At 37.0% G+C, this 26816-nt stretch overlaps 1 protein-coding gene across 7 annotated transcripts in view; it reads right to left on the bottom strand.

Annotated features, from left to right (window-relative positions):
• PSD3 (pleckstrin and Sec7 domain containing 3) overlaps positions 1-26816 on the bottom strand; it is a 624510-nt gene that overhangs the window by 59544 nt on the left and 538150 nt on the right. For all 7 annotated transcript variants that reach the window (XM_004775730.3, XM_004775734.3, XM_004775732.3 and 4 more), the window contains one exon: positions 277-434. In XM_004775730.3, the coding sequence (XP_004775787.1) occupies positions 277-434 (158 nt within the window). The remainder of the gene's footprint in view (positions 1-276; positions 435-26816) is intronic.

Raw genomic sequence — 26816 nt, 5'->3', positions numbered from 1 at the left:
TTGTACACCACAACCTTTAAGTTAAGTTCTAGATTAAGATTAAGTTCTAGATATGGTATAAGTGGCTGACTGAAAGTCACAGGGCTACTTTGTAGCTAACAAAAAACTGGAACCCATGGTTTCTATTTTTGATTCCAGTTTCTTAGTTGTCTCTCTAGGGGAACCAGTTAATGACTTTGAATCCAACTCAATTTCCCCTGTAGGCTCTGATTCTATGCCTTGGTATAAGGTGATGCTATGCAAATTAAGAAATGAAACCAAACCAGTGAAACATACTGGGCTTGAAAAAGCAAGACCCTCCAGTCAGCAGTTTTAAGTTTAAGCACATTCGGCTTCTTCTCATAGTCTGTGGCCTTGGATGCCAGCGCGTGATGCACACTCACGGCGTTTTTCAAATCCTCTTCAGACAGGGCCTTTTCTGGTTTATATTCATCCTATAGATGGATACAAAGAAAACCAAGACAAGATCATGTTCAGATTTCACCCCCTCTTTTTATGATAAGGGAAAAAACCCCTCTAAAACTAAAAGAAAAGAAATGAGAAAATCCATGAAAGTGCATGAAGAAAGTGACATGGTATAAAAACAACTCTTTGCTACTTCAGATACCCATAAACAGAATTACACTGATGGTGTAAACCGTGCTGTTGTTTTCTTTATTCTAAAGATATTGTATTTTCTTGACACTTTCTTTTGAGTCCAATATTATCAAAGGAAAATGAACAGTAAAATAAAATGATTCCTCTAGCTGTTCTTTGAAAGAGAAGAGGAAAATCAGATTACTATTCAGGAGAAGCTTAGCTATATTATAATAAATTGGGAAAATGGATAAAATTATATAAAACAGAAGGTGTCCAGTGCAGATGCACTTTTATCTTTAGGAATGAATTACACACAATTCACAGAATTTATAAAGGTTTTCTGTACGGCTTCCCTCCAAAATAACAACAACAAAAATTCCAACTAGTACAATAATGAGAATTTAAAGCAAATTTGATTATTATTATCATACATTTATATTTAGTAGTTTCCCTAGATCCCTTAGAATAAAAAAAGACTTCAAAGAAAGCAATTAAATACAGTAGGCATTATGAACTGTTTTAAATGTTTTCTAGTGTGTAAGGTCCCTTCTTTCCCTTTCCTGTAATCTGTCAGACATGATGCTAAATAAACCTACATTTCTGTGAAGAAAAGATAATAAGCACACACTCTTCTTCTTACCTTTTAATTAGTTAAAAAAAAAAAATCCTAAAAGGAAGACATTATCTATTCTCTTATCATAGTCTGGTTTTATAAATTTCCATAAAAACAATGACACTTTGTCATACCTCCTACTTCCTTCTCCCAAACCCTCCACAAATCAAGCAATTCAAACATACTATTGCTATTAATTCAAACGGAGGGAGAAATCAATAGAAACAAATGATCCTATAATGATCAGCCAGTGACAGTTCTGAGAGACAAAGGTAAGGAAAACCTTAAAATACACAGTGAATACCAATAGGAATATAAAGATTACCCAAATTTATAATATTAAATGATGAAATTACTACTTTAAATTGCAACAAATCTATTTTATTAAGCCTCAGAGATTAAGAACTGCTGTTGAGGGGCGCCTGGGTGGCTCAGTGGGTTAAAGCCTCTGCCTTCAGCTCAGGTCATGATCCCAGGGTCCTGGGATCGGGCCCCACATCGAGCCCCACATCGGGCTCTCTGCTCAGCAGGGAGCCTGCTTCCTCCTCTCTCTGCCTGCTGCTCTGCCTACTTGTGATCTCCGTCTGTCAAATAAATAAAATCTTAAAAAAAAAAAAAAAAAAAAAAAGAACTGCTGTTGACAATGACAGTTATCCAGAATGGCATGATGAAGAAAGAAAATAAAAAATAATCTTAAAATAAATACAATATACTTATACCTATCTGTTCTACAATTCCCATTACTGCATAAAGGTATAATCTAGCTACGTTTTGGGGTCTTGTCTTCTCTAAATGAGATTTTTTTCTTAGTGACTTAACATTCCAAAGATTCACAAATCTCCTCCCAGGGGAACTGTCATTATAGGACGGAGTATCAATTAGAGGTAAAGCTCCCTTTCAACCTCATGATTGTGCTACAACAGAACCCTATATAGCTGAACATCCACTCATGTTAACCACTTACCTCCATATAGGAATCTGAAGCAGATAAATAACGGGGAGTGGGTGTAAAAGACCAGGGCCAAAATTATCTTCAGAGAATTTATATGCTACCTCCATTTGCATACATACTCATCTCTAACACCCTGGATATTGGAATTTGCATAGGGATCACCTAAGAAATTTCTGTATATCATTTTTGATGTCTAGGTCTATGATGTAGCCTTTTATCTTAATTCCTTCTCACTAGTTTCTTTTAATTTTTTTTTTAATTTAAGAGGACTACTTAAAAAAAAAATAAGAGGACTACTTAGTTCTTTTGCTTTTCTGATTTCCTCTTTAATTAAGAAAGGATTTAAGGCTAGAATTTTTCCTCTGAGTACAGGTTGCAAATAGTTTTAGAATAAAAAGTATTTTTCATTGTTCCCTAGTTTGCAGTTTTATTTTTTGATCTCTTCTTTGATTTTAGTCATGTCAAACAGAATGTTTCTTAAGTTTAAGATACCTAAGGTTTTAGTTATTTATCATTATATATTTCTAATTTTATTGGCTTCTGACCAGAGATTTTATAGCACTCTGTAAAATCTGTTATTTTTTCAAAATTTGTTAAGGTTTTCAAACCTTTGATTTTTGTTGATGTTCCCTGGAATATAGAAAAATATTATTCTCTGAGGGATGTGTGTTTTATATTTATTAATTCAATCCCTCTATGTCCTTACATCATTTTTTCTACAAGTTCATCCTCTTGAGGCAAATATACTGACCTCGTTCACTACATTGTATTTTAAGCTCTCCTCGCATTTCTAATAGTTTTTGTTCCACATTTTAGCTGCTATGTTGTTTGAGGTATTTAGGCTTATGACCGTTACCTTTCTTACATGATGTGCTATTTATTACTCTAAAATGTTCTTTATCCAGTAGTGCTTAGTTATATAACATAAAAACTTAAAAGGTTCTCTCTCCCATAAAAATGTTCTAATTCTCTACTAACAGTCCACATGAATAAGATTTTTAAAATCATTTAATTTCCCTCCTTCTCATTAATCCTAAACTTTGCTGAAATACTTTATTATGTTTGTTCTGCAATCTTATTAAAATTACCTTGTGTTATGTATTTTCTGTTTCAGGAAAACTTCGCACTTACATGTTTACTGAGTCTCTCCTTATTCTTTTAATTGCTCACTTACTTTCTATCTTTCTTCTATCTTTAGGCTTCAACTATTTTTTTTCAGGTGAATGATACACTCTAGTTTTTATTTCCAAATGTCTTCCATTTTCTTTGACAGGTATAGAACTCTTCGTTGCAGTTCTCTTCTATTCAGTAACCTATAGATGCTATTCTATTGCCTTCTACCTTCCAGCTTTATAAATGTCCAATGCTAGTCTGATTCTTTTTTCCCTTTATTACTGTGTTTTCTGTTAGGAGTCTTACAGAGATTTCTTTTTATTCTCAGAATTTAGGAAATTTTTCTAGGCTATGCCTTAATATTCTCATCTGCCCAGTTCGGAATGAAAAAAATTCCTACCCTAATATGATTATTCACTTGGGCTGCTAACTGTTACTAGAAATACTCAACTCAGATGCGCAGATGTGTGCCAGCATTGATTTGTGGTCTACAGCTATGGTTGTACACATTTCCAACTGACAATTCTTTCACATATCCATGATAATTTCTTTGTTGCATTCTGCCAAATATTCTGCAGTTTTTTCAACACCCCCTGACTCAGCACAACCGTAGTTAAGAGTTTAGGTCCCTGTTAGAACTCTCTAAGTTCAAATGACTAGTTCTAATATAATACTTAATGTTTTCATGACCATAGGTTAATTAAACTTATTAAGCTTCACTTTCTAAGATTGAGAAGCAGTGATAATACTTTCCTCATAGAACTGTATGATGAAATTAAATGAGGTACTGTTTCTAAAACTCAATGTTCACAGCATATAGTAACCACTCAAATGCTAGCTGGTCTATTTTCCAATAATAATTTCTTAGTAACCTATAGTTTGACCTTGTATTTCATAAGGTCAAACTTGTAAATATAAAACTTCCTGCTTACATACCAATATTTGGTGACCACCTTTGTTTTCTTTCTTCCTAAAACAGAAGAATCCTGCTCAAGGCTAACCCTCCATTGACCTTTCCTATGAGCTTATTTCATTATTATCATTCTTCTCTATTTTTAATTATCCACGATCCTCTGGCTTTTTCCCCAAAGCCTAAAAGTACACTCCAAGTCTCTTATAGCTTCTTCTGAATATTGCTCCCTTCTCTGGTATCACCTCTTTTCTTTTAGATGAGTTACAAGTCCATCTTAGCTGTTTTTATATACTGATTTCTTGTTTACCTGTTAACCCATTGCAAACTGGAATTCATTTCTATGCTTCACTGAAAATCCTCTGGCAAAGATCATCAATGGCCTCTTAATTGAAAAATTCAATAAATTATTGTCTGTTCTCATCATACGGCACCCAAAGAAGTCAACAATATTTTTTAAATTCTTCCTTTGCTTCTATTAAAATACATCCCTGGTTTCTCTCCTACCTTGCTGAGCATTTCTTCATTATCTCCTCTTTAGACAAACCTTCAGATGTTAGTTCTGTCATTGTTTTTCATCTTTTCTCATTCCCCAAATACCTCTTGGGATTATTACAATTGCTCTTATCTATTAAACTCCTACCTATATCATGATGTCTAACAAACTGCTATAGGTAGAATAAGAAACATGAGACCAGCTGATAGCTATTAACAATGAAAGATTTAAGCCTTTGAGCTTGGAGAAATATAAATATTCTTAGAACATATCCTCTATCTGCTGATATTTTCATTTAAAACCAAGCCTAAAGGATGACATTCTTAGACTGCTCTAAAAGTGCAAAGGATTTTAAAATGTAACATTTATTATAGCTCTAAGTAAAAGCAAACAGTAATTATCAAACTTGGGAGAATTGTACCGTTGTTGCAGAAGAAGACTCCATTCTACAGCAGTCTCCAAAAGTATGATACACTGCCAGTTTACCTTATATTGGAAGGAAAATACTGCACAGGACAGAAATGGTAGACAAGATCTATATAGTTAGGATGGAACCGAAGTCTAGAAATTTTAAGTCTCACAAACTTCTGATTTTGTAGTTAATAGTAATATCACTTTACCATGAAAAAAAAAAAAGGCAAAATAGGAGAGGATCAAGATACTGGAAAAGGAAGATCCTGAGCTCATCCCCTCCCATGAATACACCAAAGCTACAACTACTTATAGACAACCATCTCTGAGAACAAACTGAAGAATAGAAGAACAGATTATACACAACTAAGGATATAAAAAAAAATCCATAAAGAGCTGGTAGGAGGGGCAGGATGTTGTTTAGTTAAGAACTACACTCCTGGTTCATTGAGCAACAGAAAAAGGGATTTCTAAACCAATGAGGGCCTTCCCTGAGGATGGAGGGTTCCAGGACACACATTAGGCTCCACAGCTCAGGGGATCTGCATCAGAAAGATAAGCACCCATGAAGTCTGGCTTTGAAAATCAGTGGGGCTTGGATCTGGGAGGACTTAAGGGGCACACACATAACTCACTTGCTCCAAGTTCCAGCACAGATACAACAGTTTCAAAAGTGCCTGGGTTAACAGAGAAGGAGATACATCAACTAATCTTACGGTATGTATTAGAGAGAGAGGAATCTGTTGGAATGTTCTTTGGGGATGGGGGGTGCTGGCAGGAACCATTTCTGACACTCTCTATCTACTGGGCTAGCACCATTCACCTAATGTTAACATTTGCCTGTGGACTTAAACTGCCAAACTGCTTACCCCAAACCAGCATTCCCTCCCAAGTGGCTCCCTGCCCCACAAAACATGCTGGTGGCCTCGGCTGGCATTAGTGACCCCAACCTAGGGAGCCACCCCTGCACACTAGAGCATCTGCAACAATCATAGCCGTACCTCACAGCCAGCTGCATCAGAAACCTATCCCACCCATCAGCACTCCTACAGTTGTCATAGCCAGGCCTCTCAGCTAGCTATATGGGGAGCCAACCCAGCACACCAGAATGCCTGCAGCAGTCACATCCAGAATGCTTTGCAAGATGGGTTAGGGGCCAACCCCACTCACCAGCATGTCTACAGTGGTCATAGCCAAGCCTCACAGACAACCATGTTGAGACAGTCCTATAAACTAGTGAGTCTGCCAATCCTGACCCAGCTACAAGAGAAGAGTTCACACTGCCAACACAAGGGCTTGAATGACTAAAGTTTACACTACTGGGCCCCACAGGACACCTTCTGCATAAACCCACTCCTTCAAAACTGGGAGATGTAACTGATCTACCTAATACACAGAAACAAACACAGAAAGTTAACACAAAATGAAGAGATAAAGGAATATATTCCAAATGAAAGAACAAGACAAAACCCAAGAAGAACTAAATGAAACAGACATAACCAATCTATCAGATAAAGAGTTTAAAGTGATGGTCATAAAGAGGCTCACTGAAATCAGGAGGAGAATGGATAAACACAATAAGAACTTCAACAAAGAAAGTATAAAAAAGAATCATCAGAGCTAAAGGATACAATAACTAAAATGAAAAATACACAAGAGGGAATCAACAGCAGCAGATTAAATGAAGCAGAAGAATGGGGCAGTGATCTGGGAGACAAACAGTGGAAATCACCTATGATAGCAAAAAGAAAAAAGAATTTTAAAAATATGAGGATTATTTAAAAGACCCATGGAACAACATCAAATATACTAATATTCATATTAAAAGCATCCCAGGAGGAGAAGAGAAAAAGGAAAAGAAACTCTATTTGAAGAAATAATGGGTGAAACTTCCCTAACCTGGAAGAAACAGACCAAATCCAGGAAGCATGGAGAGCTTCAAACAAGATGAACCCAAAAAGGCTCATGCCAAGACATACAATAAACAAAGTGTTAACAGTTAAAGAGAATCTTAAAAGCAGTAAGATAAAAGCAACTAGTTATATACAAGGGAACCCCCACACAATGACCAGGTGGTTTTTCGGGAGTAACTTTACAGTCCAGAAGGAAGTGGCACAATATATTCAAAGTACTGAAAGGAAAAAAACCCTACAACCAAGAATACTTCATCTGGCAAGGTTATCACTCAGAACTGGAGAGATAAGGAGTTTCCAAGAAAATCAAAAGCTAAAGAGGTGCATCAACATCAAACTGGTCTTACAAGAATGTTAAAGGGACTTCTTTAGCACAAAAAGCCATAACAAGAAAAATAAATATGAAAGAAATAATTTTAGTGTTAAAGGTAAACATACAGTAAAAGTAGTTGATCAAGTACTAACATAGCTAGTATGAAGGTTAGAAGCAAAAGCAGTAAAATCATCTAGACCTAAAATAATTAGTCAAGGGACATAACAATAAGATGTAAAATGAGACATCAAAAATAAAAACATGGTGGGGGGGATGGGGAGATGTAGTCCTTTTACAATGTACTGGAACTTCAGCCACTAGCAATTTAAAATAGTCTGCCATATATAAAATTATCAAAATAAATCTGCTTCCATCTATCACCATACAAAGTTTTACAGTATTATGCACTATATTCCCTATGTTATCCATTGTATCTGCCTGTCTTATTTAAGAGTCTCATGCTCTACCAACTGAGCTAGCCGGGCAGTTCTGCCTGTCTTATTTATTTTATAACCAGAGGTATGTACTTTTCACCCCCATTCCCCTGGCTTGTCCACCCCTCCAACCCCCTCTACTTTGGCAACCATCAGATTTTTATCAGTATCTATGAGTCTATTTCTGTTTTATTTGTTTTTTTTTTTTTTTTTTAGATTCCACATGTAAGTGAAATCATATGCTATTTGTATTTCTCTGACTAATTTGAATTAGCATCATATCCTCTGAGTCCATTCATGTTGCTGCAAATTATAGTATTTCATTCTTTTGTATGTCCTAAGTAATAGTCAATTATATGTATGGATACACACAGGCACGCAGACACACAAACACACACCACACATCTTTATCCATTCATCTACTGATGAGCACTTAGGTTGCTTACATATCTTGGCTGTAGTAAAAAAATGTTGCAATGAACTTGGGGTGTATATATCTATTCAAATTAGTGTTTTTGTTTTCTATAAATACCCAGGAGTAGAACTGCTAGCTCATATGATGATTCTATTTTTAATTTTTTGAGGACTCTCTATACTGTTTTCCATAGTAACATCAACTTTTTGCATTCCCACCCAGCAGGGCACAAGAATTCCCTTTTATCTGCACCCTTGCCAACAATTGCTATTTCCTCTCTTTTTGGTAATAGTCATTCTGACAGGTGTAAAACTCATTGTTACTTTGATTACCACTTCCCTGATGATTAGTGATGAGCATCTTTTCATGTGTCTATTGGCCATCTATATGTCTTCTTTGGAGAAATGTCTACCCATGTCCTCTGCCCATTTTTTAACTGGATTTTTTACCTCTTGACACTGAGTTGTGTGAGTTCATTACATAGTTAGGATAATCCCATACAAGTGGTATAATTTGCAAATATCTTCTCCATTCAGTATGTTGCCTTTTCATTTTGTATGGTGATAGATGGTAGCAGATTTATGTTGGTAATCAGTTCCTAATGTATACAAATGTTGAATGATTGTGTTGTACACCTGAAATGAATATAATATTGTATGTCAACTACATTCCAATTAAAAAAAAAAACCTAATAAAAAAACAAAGTATGCTTGGCATTCTGAACTCCCACTAGAAATTGAAGCTCCCAGTTCATAAAACATGAGCAAATTCCAGGGTGAGAATGGAAACACCAGGATTGACAACTGGATAAAAAGAAATGACTTTATCCTACAGATTTATTCTGACATCTTTATTTTTCATCACTTAAAGTAGAAGAGAGTGTTTAAGTGATGGAACTGGGAAAGAAGTAAATTATCATCAAACTATTTCAAACTTAAGAGTCTTTGCTATGCAAACTGTAATATGAAACAGCAAAATAAATGCAATCAAGAAAGTTTCTGTAAGAAAAGAAAATATTCCACAACATTTAGCTACTATCCATTTTTTCAAACAAATGAAAGGTGACAGTGATGCCTAAAAACATGTTACTCTTATTCCGTGTTCAGCTGCAATATACAACTTTTTTATCTAGTGTGACTCATTAGAGCATCCCACCACCCTATTAAGCACCAATAATGTTGATTTTACGTTATTTTAAATTTATTTAAAGTATGGAATGAGGGGCACCTGGGTGGCTCAGTGGGTTAAGCCTCTGCCTTTGGCTCAGGTCATGATCTCAGGGTCTTGGGATCGAGCCCCGCATAGGGCTCTCTGCTTCCCCCCCCCCCCTGCCTGCCTCTCTGCCTACTTGTGATTTCTCTCTCTCTGTCAAATAAATAAATAAAATATTAAAAAAAATTTTTTTAAAGTATGGAATGAAAAGCTTTCTATTTTTCCCCCCAAGAGCCTTGTTAATTAAACATCTTACAAAGTTGAATCATAATACACTAACACAGAAATCATCTGCATATGTACAAAAAACTGGTATCAGTCTGAAACCTTGTATTCTCAGGTAAATATAAAGTTCCATTTGGAAGTGACCAAATCTCAACAGAAATTCTTCAATATCAACTGAAAAGATTCTCAGATTCCAGTTTTCAAAATAATACTCACTTCATACCTTATTAAATAGGTAAAATTGGTATACCTAATTAAAACAATTTAAAGCAATGTTGAAATGGTCTTGATATCCACTGAGACAATAAAGACTGAAAAAATTGAGAACAAATTCTTGTTTGAAACTCTGATGATATTAATAAAAATGTTAATAATTAAAGCAAACTGGATCCTAGACAGTCTATTAATCCTTGATTTTTAAAAAGGCATTAAAAGTTTTTTTAATAACTTGATGACTATCTTTTTTAAAAAATTCTAAATATTTCTGGTTAGGTCGCTTTCTAAAAATCATTCAGTGTCTTTTTTTTCTCCCAGGGAGCAAATAAAGTGCTATGCTTCCACACACATGGGAAGTGAGGAGTAAGAGCATATGAAATGAAGGCATGTTTTAGCTCATCACTCAACTAATTACACATTTGACAACTGGTTATTTGTAGAATTTTAAAAATTAAAAGGAGACTGAGGGATCTTTTCATCTAATTTTCTGTTAGGTAAGCAATTTTAGTGTCAGAAAACTATAACCTATATTATAGTAATATAGAGAATTAAAAGAGAATAAACAAGTTAAAGTCAAAGCGTTCAAGATGTTTTCATTATACGCTACAGTAATGTGGAGGTACTGGCCTGTAGTGGCCTGTAGTAGGAGAAGTTCATTATGCACTGAATCATTTTGCCCTATAACTCTCCTTAGTCTACATAGAGAGCGAGCATGTACAAACACAGGAGACTATGAAGGACTTGAAATGCTTTCTCAGTAAGGCCTTGGACTTCTGTGAAGCCCAGGAATTTTCTAGGATCAGACTGGTGACTGAATTAGGAATTTAGGATCTATATTTTTAATGATTCCACAACTGAACTTAAGAGTTAGATAGAGGTGGGGCACCTGGGTGGCTCAGTGGGATAAGCTGCTGCCTTCGGATCAGGTCATGATCTCAGGGTCCTGGGATCGAGCCCTGCATCAGGCTCTCTGCTCAGCAGGGGGCCTGCTTCCCTTCCTTTCTTTCTGTCTGCCTCTCTGCCTACTTGTGATCTCTCTCTATCAAATAAATAAATAAAATCTTAAAAAAAAAAGTTAGATAGAGGTGATAACTATCAATGGCCTTTGAAAAATCTAATAGGATTCCCTGACTTAACTAATGAAAAGACTTAGACTTAAGAAGTGTCTAAGTTTATAAGCAGAAAAGAAAAATATCTCAAGCACCCTTCATACTTCTTCCATTTTTCTATTTTTATCAGTTGGAGGCTGTTTTCTGCTTTCTTCACAGCTCTAAGCATCACTAACATGTGCTTGTTATGATGTGACCACACTGATGTGTGTATCATCCACCCTACTGTCACTCAGTTCAGAGCCCTGTGAGATCAAGTTAGTGTCTAATTCATGTTTCCCTTTACAACTTTCGCATGACTTATGGGTGTATAATATTTATTGAAAGGAAGAAAGAGAGGGAAAGTGAGAGGGAGGAAGACAAAGAAGGAGAGAGAAGCACTGCCTAGGGAGCTGAGTAGCAAATGGGGAATGAAGTTTGTGTTCTGGACCTATCTCAAACTTGAATAACTTGGAAGAAACCACAAAGCACTGCATCATCTTTTCATGTGGGGACAAAACAATTCTTCAGGAATAAACTAGTTTCTATTTACTGGGCATCTGAATGAGAATTGTGTTTTATTTTTCTTATTATTTATTTTATTTTATTATTATTATTTTTAAAGATTTAATTTATCCATTTGAGAGAGAGGGAGTGAGAGAGAGTATGAGAGTGGAGAAGATCAGAGAGAGAAGCAGACTCCCTGCAGAGCTGGGAGCCCAATGTGGGACTTGATCCAGGCACTCTGGGATCACGACCAAAGCCAAAGGCAGTCCGCTTAACCAACTGAGCCACCCAGGTGTCCCAGAATTGTGTTTTTAAACAGAAATCTTCAGAGTACAGCTTATAAGTCTTAAGCCCAAGCAACCAGGTATATTTCTAGCTATAGTGTCTTTTTATAAATTTACAGTCTTTTAGAATTGCTATTATTTCCAGAATATCTCTTATATAATGGTCACATTTCTCTGCTGGACTATGTCATTCAACTAAATTATAACTAGTGAAAACTTGGATATTATCATCATTCTCCAAGGAAACACTAGGCTTTAAAGCCTAGTTAACTTTTTCTTTTACACACAGTCCATTGTTTTAGAGAATGAGAGAAGTCAGGACACCCTTTCCAAAGGGTGATAGAGCACAGAGCCAGCAGTTTTATGAAAGGAAATAAAAACGCCCTGAGCATACAGGAAAGCTTTTTGCTCTCAGGGACAAACCGGCTTCTGGCACTAAGGTATTTGTCATATCAGCCCCAGACCGTCTGTTATCATCACAGTCATGTTATCATCACAGTCAGAAGACTTAAATCATCAGTGCCTTTCTTCTGCCTGGTCCTGGCTCACTCCTGATGCCACCTCTACTTCAAACACTGCAAAAACAAAAACAAACAACTCTCTTCCCAATCAGATTTTAAAAACCTTATTAGCAGTTGGAACAAACCTCTCTTCCAAGTAATCCAAGGAATGAAGAGAACATTTTGCTACGAGCACAGAGAGTTCTGAAGATATTATGACAGAAAACTAAATTTTTAGATAATGAACTGATTTTTCACCTTTGAAAGACCTGGTGAAGACAAATATAGTCAGGTTTGAATAGCTGTTTTCTAGACCCTTGAGATAAGAGACATTAGAAGACTCTGAAGAGCCTGGTTTGGAGAATGCAATTCAAGTAATTAATGCCATGTATCAACCAGCAACCTATACCCATTTCTCTTAACCATTCCATCAACCACCTGGCAATTTATTTTAAGAGTAACATAGTTCAGTTTTGTCACCACCAGACCCATAATAGAAATACCGTCATAAAGCTTACAAAAAAATACTTTCAAGAAAAAGGCACAGACTAGCAAGGTCAGGCACAAAGCCCATGATAGAAACTAACAGGGAGCTTTTGAAGCTCTATAATAGCAAAGGCTTGTCTAAGCCTTTAGCTAGCAGATGACTTATTCTCAGTTAGCAATGGATATGAAGTTAATACCTGAATATTGACAATGATGGGTCATCAAGATCAACAAGATTTTACTCATTTTATCACTTCATAGCAATTTCAAAATTTTAAAGCATATATAAACTATGTTTAAGTGATTATATTAGACTCTTCTGTAATGAGTATTTTATATTCCAATAATAATAAGTTTAAGTTTATTACATTAACTATTTTTTGATGGCTCTCCAGATGTGTATTTCTAGGTTTCCTCCTCAGCTCCAGATCTGAATATCCATAACTGTTTACTGGATGTATCTATTTATTATTCCAAAGACACCTTGAATTCAACACTTCTAGTTAGATTATATTTCCCTCTTTCTGTTATCCCTATAATCCCTATAGTTATACCTACTGTAGTTCAAGCTCATCTGACCTCTCTTGATGATCGAATCTTACTCAAGTCCTCCCTATCCTATAGTCAGACTGATCTTTCTAAAATACATATCTGATCATGTCACATCCTATTTACACATTTTTTGAAGGTTTTATTTATTTATGTATTTATGTATTTGTCAGAGAGAGAGAGAAAGCACAAATAGGCAGAGTGGCCGGCAGAGGCAGGGAGAGAAGCAGGCTCCCCTGCTTCTCCCCTGAGCAAGGAGCCCCGTTGGACTCGATCCCAGGACCCTGGGATCATGACCTGAGCCGAAGACAGAGGCTTAACGGTCTGAGCCACACAGGCATCCCCCATTTATACCTTCTGATAGCTCCACATTGCTCTAAGATAAAATCTCAACTATGAAACACAATTTTCTAGGCTATTTCATATGCCTTGGATACTCTTTATACTCCGCTGAACCTGTAGCTTCTCAAATGTGTTGTGGTCTCACACAGTTAGGCGTCCAAACAGGTTTCTCCCTGTCCCAATCCTCTGTATGATGAAGTTATATTTGTCTTCAAATGTAGGCTTAAATATCACTTACTTCATGAATTCTTCCACAATCTTCCTTTCTCTTCCCAAGGTTTAGTTAAGTGTTTCTATACCACACCTTTAGTAGCACATACCAAATTGCATTCAGATTTTTGTTTTGTTTTGTTTTCTTTTCTTTTTTTTCCCTCTGTCTTCAGACAGAGTATACGCTTCTTTAGGGACTCTATCTTGCTCACAATCATGTCACTAGTGTGTAGCACTTTGAAGAACCGGCATAGTCCTAATCTAATAGAAGTATTCACTATGGATTTTCTTCCTAGTACAGCCCTCTGTTTTGGAATGGTAGTTTCTTTGCCAAAGTTCAACTGATAATAGATGCATGGGTTACTTTTAAGTGTCCATCCAGGAATCATGAAATGGTTGGAATGTTGACATATTCATGGTTTTTCACGGTTTATGGGAATAATAAGGAAGAATAATGGAAAATGAGTCCATGTTAGAAAATCTCAAAAAGTTAGTTACTCTAATTAAAGAAGATGATTAGAGAAATTTCAGTAAAACAGTAGCTAGAGCCAGGGAAGTACAGTAAGAGAGAGAAAGTAACCATTAGTTCTTAACATAGCAGGAGGTTAAAGAAAAAGAGAATAAGCTATTGCATAGTTGCTATGTAGTAGCCACAAGTAAGCTGAATCTGGTTGAGGATGTAAAGTTAACTAGTCATTTCTGGCTGAATGATCACTGAAGTAAGCTGGCTTAGTATGTTAGCTAACCCATTTCCTATCTCTTTGATGTGTGATGCTTGGATTGAGAAATGATTATTCTCTTCAATATTATATAAAAAAGCAATGCTTTGTAACGACATGTTTTTTAATAGAGGAATAGTCATGAGAGGGTTATAAACACACAGGCAGGATTACAAACTTTAGAGGCATCAGATATGTATTAACTCTTCTATTTCTTATAGCAGTCACTGAAAACCTTTGTTATCGGATAAGCCTTTTTGGTTGGGATGGATGTGGGGAGGGAGGCTGAATGAATGGAAACTGAGGATTCAGAGCTCTTTCTCAGTATAATTTAAGCTATGGCTCTAATGACTTTTTTTTTTCACTATTAATGAGGAAATACTAACTGAATTGTTCCACATGGGTAAAAATCATTTCATAGTTGAGAAGTGTTGATGAAAAGCTTAAACATAAATGATAAGCATCTGATAATGGAATGAGCACCTAAATATTATGTTATTTAAAAGAGAGAGGGGTTTTGTGTGTGTGTGGTGTGTATGTGTTTATAATAAAGGGAAGGTGGGCTTAAAGCAGTGAGTTGCCAATCATTATGATCTCTTTAGAAGATTTACTTGATTAATTTATCGAGGGAGTAAAGGTCCTGTGTCCCATCTTAGGGAATACTATCCCCGTCCCCCCACCCACAACCCCCGTCAGCCCCTTGCTGCCCCTTTAGGAGTCAAGATACTAGAAGTCATTTTGTGGTAGGGAGCAGCGATAGAGGATTTGCCCACCTGAGAAAAATAGGAGGAACCCAGTATAGAACAATTACTGGAAGGCTTTGGACAGAATCTTTAATGCTGAGAAATTTATATGGAGTGAAAGGCATGAAAAAAGAGAATCGTGGGCAATCTAACTTTGGAGCTCTAATACAAACTGCTGCTAAAAATTCAAAGTTCACAAAGTCATTCCCAAGTCAATATTTAGCCCTTTTTCTTTGGTAGCTGGATGAGTCAAACTCAATCCAATTCACTTAACTGAGGGAGAGGGCAACAAGATAGGAAAAGCTGGTAACTCGGAAAAGCATCTTTCTTTGCATTGCCTCTGTCAAATGCTGACTGCAAGAGCATTTTTCTCTCTTCCCAGGTTCACTCTGGGATGGAGTGGGTGGAAATCCTGTGGCTTGGTATTCAATGAAATGGTTTTGCCAAAGACAGCTATGCCCTTTACAGAGATTTTAGAGAAAATGAAAAAGTAAGCCAAGAGAATAGGATTTCTGCTGGGGAAACAGCTGTGCTATGTGAAATTTAATTTAAACGGGTTGTTTCCTGCAGAGACAAAGCTAACTGAAAGGACCAATGTGGGCCTAGCATGTACACACATGCTGCTTTGGCAGAGGCCAAAATGGTTGACTTATAAATTAGAAGCTGTGCTGGCTCCAAGAGAAATAAAGACAATACAAGGTATCTGACCATGTAAGAGCATGGATAATCTATTATCAATGACAGTCTCCATTTCTCCTGTTGTTTTCTGACTCAAAGTAATGTGTAAATTTTAAGAGGATACTGCAAATTCTTTGTAATCTTTCGATTTCAGCTAACTCTGCAACTTTTTCTGCAAAGGTAACTTATTGACAAAGAGAACTCTGGTCCAAGGTGAAGCATTCCAAGCTCTAATATTCCTTACCTAACCTATTACAAAAGGAAGAAAATAAAAGGGTTTGTGTAAAATATGGTCCATCTCAATGTAGACATCTAGAAAAAATCTCCAATAAAGAATAGAACAGGAGGAGTCAAGATGGCGGAGAAGTAGCAAGCTGAGACTGCTTCAGCTAGCCGGAGATCAGCTAGATAGCTTATCTAAAGATTGCAAACACCTGAAAATCCATCGGCAGATCGAAGAGAAGAAGAACAGCAATTCTGGAAACAGAAAAACAACCACTTTCTGAAAGGTAGGACCGGCGGAGAAGTGAATCCAAAGCGACGGGAAGATAGACCCCGGGGGGAGGGGCCGGCTCCCGGCAAGCAGCGGAGCAACCATGCACAAAATCAGGACTTTTAAAAGTCTGTTCCGCTGAGGGACATCGCTCCAGAGGCTAAACCGGGTGAAGCCCACGCGGGGTCAGCGTGGCCTCAGGTCCCGCAGGGTCACAGAAGGATCGGGGGTGTCTGAGTGTCGCAGAGCTTGCGGGTATTGGAACGGGAAAGCCGGCTACAGAGACAGAGCCGACAGTAAGCTCGCAGCTCGGTGTTACCTTGAACCGGTCGCAAGCTCGGTGAGCTCGGAGCGCGGCCGGAGGTCAGGCAGACGGGAGTAACTGGGCGCTGTTCTCTGAGGGCGCACTGAGGAGTGGGGCCCTGGGCTCTCGGCTCCTCCGGGCCGGAGACCAGGAGGCCGGCATTTGTATTCCCGTCCTCAGGAACTCTACGGAAAGCGCTCAGGGAACAAAAGCTCCTGAAAGCAAACCTGAGCGGATTACTCACCCCGGCCCCGGGTAAGGGCAGTGTAATTCCGCCTGGGGCAAAGACACTTGAGAATCACTACAACAGGCCCCTCCCCCAGAAGATCAACAAGAAATCCAGCCGAGACCAAGTTCACCTACCAAGGAGTGCAGTTTCAATACCAAGGAGAGCAGCAGAATTCCAGAGGAGGAGAAAGCCAAGCACGGAACTCATGGCTTTTTTCCTGTGATTTTTTTTAGTCTTGCAGTTAATTTAATTTTTTCTTTTTCATTTTTTTTTTTTTCTCGCCTTCGGGTAAAATTTTTTTTTAACTGTTACCTTTTTCTTTTTTAACGATTTTTTACTAGTTTATCTAATATATATATTTTTTCTTTTTTACATTTTTCTTAGGTGTTTTCTTTTTTAAAAAATTCTTTTCTTTTCTTTTCTTTTTTTTTTCTTTTCTTTTTTTTTTTTTTTCTTTCTTCCTTTTTGAACCTCTTTTTATCCCCTTTCTCCCCACTCACGATTTTGGATCTCTTCTAATTTGGTTAAAGCATATTTTCATGGGGTTGTTGCCACCCTTTTAGTATTTTACTTGCCCCTTCATTTACTCTTATCTGGACAAAATGACAAGACGTAAAAATTCAACACAAAAAAAAGAACAAGAGGCAGTACTGAAGGCTAGGGACCTAATCAATACAGACATCGGTAATATGTCAGATCTAGAGTTCAGAATGACAATTCTCAAGGTTCTAGCCGGGCTCGAAAAAGGCATGGACGATATTAGAGAAACCCTCTCGAGAGATATAAAAGCCCCTTCTGGAGAAATAAAAACTAAAATCTAACCAAGGTGAAATCAAAAAAGCTATTAATGAGGTGCAATCAAAAATGGAGGCTCTAACTGCTAGGATAAATGAGGCAGAAGAAAGAATTAGTGATATAGAAGACCAAATGACAGAGAATAAAGAAGCTGAGCAAAAGAGGGACAAACAGCTACTGGACCACGAGGGGAGAATTCGAGAGATAAGTGACACCATAAGATGAAACAACATTAGAATAATTGGGATTCCAGAAGAAGAAGAAAGTGAGAGGGGAGCAGAAGGTATACTGGAGAGAATAATTGGGGAGAATTTCCCCAATATGGCAAAGGGAACGAGCATCAAAATTCAGGAGGTTCAGAGAATGCCCCTCAAAATCAATAAGAATAGGCCCACACCCCGTCACCTAATAGTAAAATTTACAAGTCTCAATGACAAAGAGAAAATCCTGAAAGCAGCCCGGGAAAAGAAGTCTGTAACATACAATGGTAAAAATATTAGATTGGCAGCTGACTTATCCACAGAGACCTGGCAGGCCAGAAAGAGCTGGCATGATATTTTCAGAGCACTAAACGAGAAAAAACATGCAGCCAAGAATACTATATCCAGCTAGGCTATCATTGAAAATAGAAGGAGAGATTAAAAGCTTCCAGGACAAACAACAACTGAAAGAATTTGCAAATACCAAACCAGCTCTACAGGAAATATTGAAAGGGGTCCTCTAAGCAAAGAGAGAGCCTACAAGTGGTAGATCGGAAAGGAACAGAGACCATATACAGTAACAGTCACCTTACAGGCAAAACAATGGCACTAAATTCATATCTCTCAATAGTTACCCTGAATGTGAATGGGCTAAATGCCCCTGTCAAAAGACACAGGGTATCAGAATGGATAAAAAAACAAAACCCATCTATATGTTGCCTCCAAGAAACACATTTTAAGCCCGAAAACACCTCCAGATTTAAAGTGAGGGGGTGGAAAAGAATTTACCATGCTAATGGACATCAGAAGAAAGCAGGAGTGGCAATCCTTATATCAGATCAATTAGATTTTAAGCCAAAGACTATAATAAGAGATGAGGAAGGACACTATATCATACTCAAAGGGTCTGTCCAACAAGAAGATTTAACAATTTTAAATATCTATGCCCCCAATGTGGGAGCAGCCAACTATATAAACCAATTAATAACAAAATCAAAGAAACACATCAACAATAATACAATAATAGTAGGGGACTTTAACACTCCCCTCACTGAAATGGACAGGTCATCCAAGCAAAAGATCAGCAAGGAAATAAAGGCCTTAAACGACACACTGGACCAGATGGACATCACAGATATATTCAGAATATTTCATCCCAAAGCAACAGAATACACATTCTTCTCTAGTGCACATGGAACATTCTCCAGAATAGATCACATCCTCGGTCCTAAATCAGGACTCAACCAGTATCAAAAGATTGGGATCATTCCCTGCATATTTTCAGACCACAATGCTCTAAAGCTAGAACTCAACCACAAAAGGAAGTTTGGAAAGACCCCAAATACATGTAGACTAAACAGTATCCTTCTAAAGAATGAATGGGTCAACCGGGAAATTAAAGAAGAATTGAAAAAAATCATGGAAACAAATGATAATGAAAATACAACGGTTCAAAATCTGTGGGACACAACAAAGGCAGTCCTGAGAGGAAAATATATAGCGGTACAAGCCTTTCTCAAGAAACAAGAAAGGTCTCAGGTACACAACCTAACCCTACACCTAAAGGAGCTGGAGAAAGAACAAGAAAGAAACCCTAAGCCCAGCAGGAGAAGAGAAATCATAAAGATCAGAGCAGAAATCAATGAAATAGAAACCAAAAAAACAATAGAACAAATCAACAAAACTAGGAGCTGGTTCTTTGAAAGAATTAATAAAATTGATAAACCCCTGGCCCGACTTATCAAAAAGAAAAGAGAAAGGACCCAAATAAATAAAATCATGAATGAAAGAGGAGAGATCACAACTAACACCAAAGAAATACAAACTATTATAAGAACATACTATGAGCAACTCTACGCCAACAAATTTGACAATCTGGAAGAAATGGATGTATTCCTAGAAACATATAAACTACCACAACTGAACCAGGAAGAAATAGAAAGCCTGAACAGACCCATAACCAGTAAGGAGATTGAAACAGTCATTAAAAATCTCCAAACAAACAAAAGCCCAGGGTCAGACGGCTTCCCGGGGGAATTCTACCAAACATTTAAAGAAGAACTAATTCCTATTCTCCTGAAACTGTTCCAAAAAATAGAAATGGAAGGAAAACTTCCAAACTCATTTTATGAGGCCAGCATCACCTTGATCCCAAAACCAGACAAGGATCCCACCAAAAAAGAGAGCTATAGACCAATATCCTTGATGAACACAGATGCGAAAATACTCAACAAAATACTAGCCAATAGGATTCAACAGTACATTAAAAGGATTATTCACCACGACCAAGTGGGATTTATTCCAGGGCTGCAAGGTTGGTTCAACATCTGCAAATCAGTCAATGTGATACAACACATCAATAAAAGAAAGAACAAGAACCATATGATACTCTCAATAGATGCTGAAAAAGCATTTGACAAAGTACAACATCCCTTCCTGATCAAAACTCTTCAAAGTGTAGGGATAGAGGGCACATACCTCAATATCATCAAAGCCATCTATGAAAAACCCACCGCAAATATCATTCTCAATGGAGAAAAACTGAAAGATTTTCCGCTAAGGTCAGGAACACGGCAGGGATGTCCATTATCACCACTGCTATTCAACATCGTACTAGAGGTCCTAGCCTCAGCAATCAGACAACAAAAGGAAATTAAAGGCATCCAAATCGGCAAAGAAGAAGTCAAATTATCACTCTTCACAGATGATATGATACTATATGTGGAAAACCCAAAAGACTCCACTCCAAAACTGCTAGAACTTGTACAGGAATTAAGTAAAGTGTCAGGATATAAAATCAATGCACAGAAATCAGTTGCATTTCTCTACACCAACAGCAAGACAGAAGAAAGAGATATTAAGGAGTCAATCCCATTTACAATTGCATCCAAAACCATAAGATACCTAGGAATAAACCTAACCAAAGAGACACAGAATCTATACTCAGAAAACTATAAAGTACTCATGAAAGAAATTGAGGAAGACACAAAGAAATGGAAAAATGTTCCATGCTCCTGGATTGGAAGAATAAATATTGTGAAAATGTCTATGCTACCTAAAGCAATCTACACATTTAATGCAATTCCTATCAAAGTACCATCCATCTTTTTCAAAGAAATGGAACAAATAATCCTAAAATTTATATGGAACCAGAAAAGACCTCGAATATCCAAAGGGATATTGAAAAAGAAAGCCAACGTTGGTGGCATCACAATTCCGGACTTCAAGCTCTATTACAAAGCTGTCATCATCAAGACAGCATGGTACTGGCACAAAAACAGACACATAGATCAATGGAACAGAATAGAGAGCCCAGAAATAGACCCTCAACTCTACAGTCAACTAATCTTCGACAAAGCAGGAAAGAATGTCCAATGGAAAAAAGACAGCCTTTTCAATAAATGGTGCTGGGAAAATTGGACAGCCACATGCAGAAAAATGAAATTGGACCATTTCCTTACACCACACACAAAAATAGACTCAAAATGGATGAAGGACCTCAATGTACGAAAGGAATCCATCAAAATCCTTGAGGAGAACATGGGCAGCAACCTCTTCGACCTCTGCCGCAGCAACATCTTCCTAGGAACAACGCAAAAGGCAAGGGAAGCAAGGGAAAAAATGAACTACTGGGATTTCATCAAGATCAAAAGCTTTTGCACAGCAAAGGAAACAGTTAACAAAATCAAAAGACAACTGACAGAATGGGAGAAGATATTTGCAAACGACATATCAGATAAAGGACTAGTGTCCAGAATCTATAAAGAACTTAGCAAACTCAACACCCAAAGAACAAATAATCCAATCAAGAAATGGGCAGAGGACATGAACAGACATTTCTGCAAAGAAGACATCCAGATGGCCAACAGACACATGAAAAAAAGTGCTCCATATCACTCGGCATCAGGGAAATACAAATCAAAACCACAATGAGATATCACCTCACACCAGTCAGAATGGCTAAAATCAACAAGTCAGGAAATGACAGATGCTGGCGAGGATGCGGAGAAAGGGGAACCCTCCTACACTGTTGGTGGGAATGCAAGCTGGTGCAGCCACTCTGGAAAACAGCATGGAGGTTCCTCAAAATGTGGAAAATAGAACTGCCCTATGACCCAGCAATTGCACTATTGGGTATTTACCCTAAAGATACAAATGTAGTGATCCAAAGGGACACATGCACCCGAATGTTTATAGCAGCAATGTCCACAATAGCCAAACTATGGAAAGAACCTAGATGTCCATCAACAGATGAATGGATCAAGAAGATGTGGTATATATACACAATGGAATACTATGCAGCCATCAAAAGAAATGAAATCTTGCTATTTGCAACAACATGGATGGAACTAGAGCGTATCATGCTTAGCAAAATAAGTCAAGCAGAGAAAGACAACTATCATATGATCTCCCTGATATGAGGAAGTGGTGATGCAACATGGAGGCTTAAGTGGGTAGAAGAAGAATAAATGAAACAAGATGGGATTGGGAGGGAGACAAACCATAAGTGACTCTTAATCTCACAAAACAAACTGAGGGTTGCCGGGGGGAGGGGGTTTGGGAGAAGGGGGTGGGATTATGGACATTGGGGAGGGTATGTGATTTGGTGAGTGCTGTGAAGTGTGTAAACCTGGTGATTCACAGACCTGTACCCCTGGGGATAAAAATATATGTTTATAAAAAATAAAAAATTAAAAAAAAAAAGAATAGAACAGAAGAGAATTATAAAAGTGTTCCATACAAAGCTGCTCTTGTAATATGTAAAATGCTGATACAGAATATAATAAAATGCATTCAAAGTCCTTCTTTGGACTGGGAAGACTCCTAAGGATGGGTGGTTTTTAAAGCAAATTGTTCTTTCTATTTTATAATATAGAGCATTATTATAACACTTGAAATGTTTAAAATAAAAATAAGTTAAATATATTTCCCATTAGTGGCATCTCGATTCCAAAGCATTTTATTATATCAATGGTGCAAGTGTGGGTGCCACGATATAGGGGATGCTATCTCTTCAGTACTGTAGATGGCATATCGAAGGAAAGACTCTTTCCCAGAGAAACACCCTTGTGAAACAACAGCTATAGAAGAATATTAAACGTGTAAGGGCATGTGTTTATACACTAAAAAAAAAATGTTCAAAATGAATGGGAACTTTCTCTTCAAATATCCAAACACCAATAAGTAATCTGGTGAGAAGAGGCTGTGATGAGACAGATATTGTCATAAATAACTGAATGCTTATGATACTAAATAAAGTGAAAAGAAAAAGATGCCAAAACTATTTATCATAGTCCAAGTAGATTTAAAAATATTTTCCTAGGAGTGATGCCAGCAAGATGGCAAAATAAAAAGTCTCAGTTCCTGTTCCCCCAAAGAAACACAATTTAGCCATAATACATGCATCAAAATGCCTTTATGAAAATGTCAGAATGCAGTTAAGAGGCTGCAGTACTATGAGAAAAAAAGCCAAGAAGAGCCACATTGATATGGATAAGAACAATAATTTCACTTTATGTGTTATCCCCTCACTGAAACTGCCACAGGTCAGCACCACAAGAAAATACTCTACCCCTTAACTACTCCCTCAGGGTAAAGGTAAGAGTGGAGAATGCCTCTAACGTTCTGGAAAACTTGAAAACAGGCAACCTTTTTGGAAGGTTGCTGAAGGAATGGTTTCTGTCATGCCTCACTCAGAATTCTGAGTGAATCAGCATAGATTAGATACCTGGAGGTTGCTGAAATTAAAGGAAAGTGGTGCATGGCTTGCTGCAGCCGGCACAGCTTGGTAAGATTGGGAGAAAAGTGCAAAACCTAAGGCTTCTCACTAAAGAGAGAGATACAAGGATGGAGTGTGTATTTGGCATTCTTATCAGAGGGTTGCCCAAGAGAAATGGTTGGAACTGACATACTCTGGATGCCTGGTTGTCACTAAGAAGAAGAGAGAGCTGTGGCTTCCTGCTGTAAAACCAAAGTAGTTGCACTGCTACAAATAAACATGAGAGAGCAAAAATTACAAGATCTTGAAAAAGAAGAATGCAAGATTGTCTACCTGAGAAACTGCATTCAGAGGCATAGAGAAGTTCCATCACTCAAAAAAAAGTTTCAAAGATCTTCGAAAATTAGCCAAGCAGATTGGCAAGGGAATGGCAAGGGTCTTCCCTATATGAAAATGGTCCGTAAAGACTGAGAGGGGTAACTTTAAATGTGCAGATCCCAGTACAAAGTTATCAGACAAATGAAAAACAAGTAGATAAGGCCTGATCAGAAAATCAAAATAAACCTCCAGAAACTGACCCCAAATAAGGAGAGGTATATAAGTTATCTGATAAAGATTTCGAAGTAACCATTATAAAGATGTTCAATGTGCTCAAGAAAATGATGTGTGCACAACATGAGAATATTAACAAAGAGATAAAAAATATAAAAAGGAACTAAACAGAAATTTTGGAGCTAAATAATAGGATAATTGAACTACAAAAAAATCACTAGATGGGTTCAACAGCAGACTTGAGCAAGAAGAAAGGATAAGCAAACTTGAAAACAGGCAACTTGAAATTATTCAGTCAAAGAAACACAAAGGAAAAAAAAAAAGAATGAAAAAGAGTAAAGAAAGCCTAATAGACCAATAGGATACCATCCACTGGACCAAAACACATATCATCAGAATCCCAGAAGGAGAAGAGAAATAGGGTAGAAAGCTTACAGAGAGTAATAATGGCCAAAAACATCTCAAATCAGGAAAGAAATGGACATCTAGATCCAAGAAGCCCCAAAGTCTCAAATCTAGATGAACTCACTGACAACTACACCAAGACACATTATAATCAAATTTTCAAAAGTCAAAGATGAAGAGACTTGTGTAAGTAACAAGAGTGACTTGTAATTTACATGGATCCTTTAAGACTCTCAAAGGATTTCTAAGAAAAACCTTGCAGGTCATAAGAAAATAGGATGATATAAATAACCTACAAACCAAAGGTAATATATACAACAAATTAGTCCTTTAAAAAATTAAGGAGAGAGAAAGATTTTCCCTCATAAACAAAAACTGAAGGAATTTGTTACACCTAGACCTGCCATACTTGAAGTGTAATGAAAACAAAATAAGAATCTGAAATGAAAGGAAACTGCAACATGAAAGCATATGAAGTATAGATCTCACTGGTAAAGACATATATATAGACAAATACAGAGTAATGAAATACTGTAGTAGTGGCATGCAAATCACATATAACTATATTACAGTTGAAAGAGAAATAGATCAAGAATAACTATAAACACAAAAATTTGTTAAAAGAATGCTGACAACAGTATAATAAATTGTGCATGTTGTGGTAGGCAGTGAAAGTGTTAAGTGTTTTTGTATGTGATTGAAAATGTTAAGTTGTTGTCAATTTAAAAGAGACTGTAAGAACTATATATATAAAATATTTTATGTAAGCCTCATGGTAACCACAAAGAAAATATGTACAAAAGATATACAAAAGGCAATGAGAAAATGATAAAAATATGTTTCTACAAAATATCAATAAAATGCACAGGAAGAGGGCACCTGGATGGCTCAGTCCTTAAGCATCTGTCTTTGAGTCAGGTCATGATCCCAGTGTCCTGGGATCAAGCACCACATTAGGCTCCCGGCTCTGCAGGAAACCCGCTCCTCCCTCTTCTGCTCCCTCTGCTTGTGTTCCCTCTCTCACTGTCTATCTCTGTGCCAAAACAAAACAAAACAAAACAACAACAACAAAACAAACAAACAAACAAAAAACCCCACAGGGAAGCCTGGGTGGCTCAGTGGGTTAAAGACTCTGCTTTTGGCTCGGGTTGTGATCCCAGGGTCCTGGGATTAAGCCCCGCATCGGGCTCTCTGGTCAGCAAGGAGCCTGCTTCCTCCTCTCTCTGCCTGCCTACTTGTCATCTCTGTCTGTCCAATAAATAAATAAAATCTTTAAAAAAACAAACAAACAAAAAACCCCACAAAAAACAACAACAAAAAAAACAAGCACAGGAAGACACTGATAGAGGAAAAAAGTGTCAAAAGGCTACAAAAAGGACAACAATTTACGAAATGCTAATATTAAGCCCTTTACTACTAATAATTAAATGTAAATGGATTAGACTCTCCCACCAAAATACAGAGCGTCTCAATGGATATTAAAACAACACCCAACTATAAGCTGTCTATAAGAGGCTAACTTTATATTTAAAGGTGTATTTCTGTTTAGAGTAGAAATAAATGAAATAGAAACCAGAAAAATAGCAAAAAAAAAAAATCAACAAAACTAAGAATTGTTTGTTTTTATTTAAAGTAGGCTCCATGTTCAGTGTGGAGCCCAACATGGGGCTAGAACCCATGAGCCTAAGATCAAGAGTGGGATGCTTAACCAACTGAACTACCCAGGCACGCCAAGAATTTGTTTTTTGAAAAGATTAATAAAATGGACAGTCCTTTAACTACACTACAAATAAATAAAATCAGAAATGAAAACAGACAGAATACAACTGATGCCACAAAACTAAAAGCATTATAAGAAATAACTATGAACAAGTTGGACAACCTAGAAGAAAGAGGTATAAATTCCTAGAGAAATACAATCTGCCAAGACTGAATTATTTAATTATAGAAAATCAAAACAGATCTATAACTAGAGTAAATCAGTAATCAAAACCCTCCCCATGATGCAGAAACAATGAATCTTGGTACACTGAAAAAATAAAATAAAGTTTACATTAAAAAAAAAAAACAAAAAATAAAAACAAACAAACAAAAGACGCTCCCCAATGGAAAAAAAGCCTAGGACTGCATGGCTTACCCATAATTAAAGGCAAGATTTATTTTTTTAAAAAGATTTTATTTATTTATTTGTGTGTGTGTGTGCGCAATAGA

Source organism: Mustela putorius, unplaced genomic scaffold, assembly GCF_011764305.1.
Source record: "Mustela putorius furo isolate JIRA1106 unplaced genomic scaffold, ASM1176430v1.1 tig00537275_pilon_pilon_pilon, whole genome shotgun sequence".
In the NCBI taxonomy this organism is placed as follows: domain Eukaryota; kingdom Metazoa; phylum Chordata; class Mammalia; order Carnivora; family Mustelidae; genus Mustela; species Mustela putorius.
The sequence above is the reverse complement of the archived record's forward strand: the minus strand, read 5'-3'. Positions and strand labels throughout refer to the sequence as shown.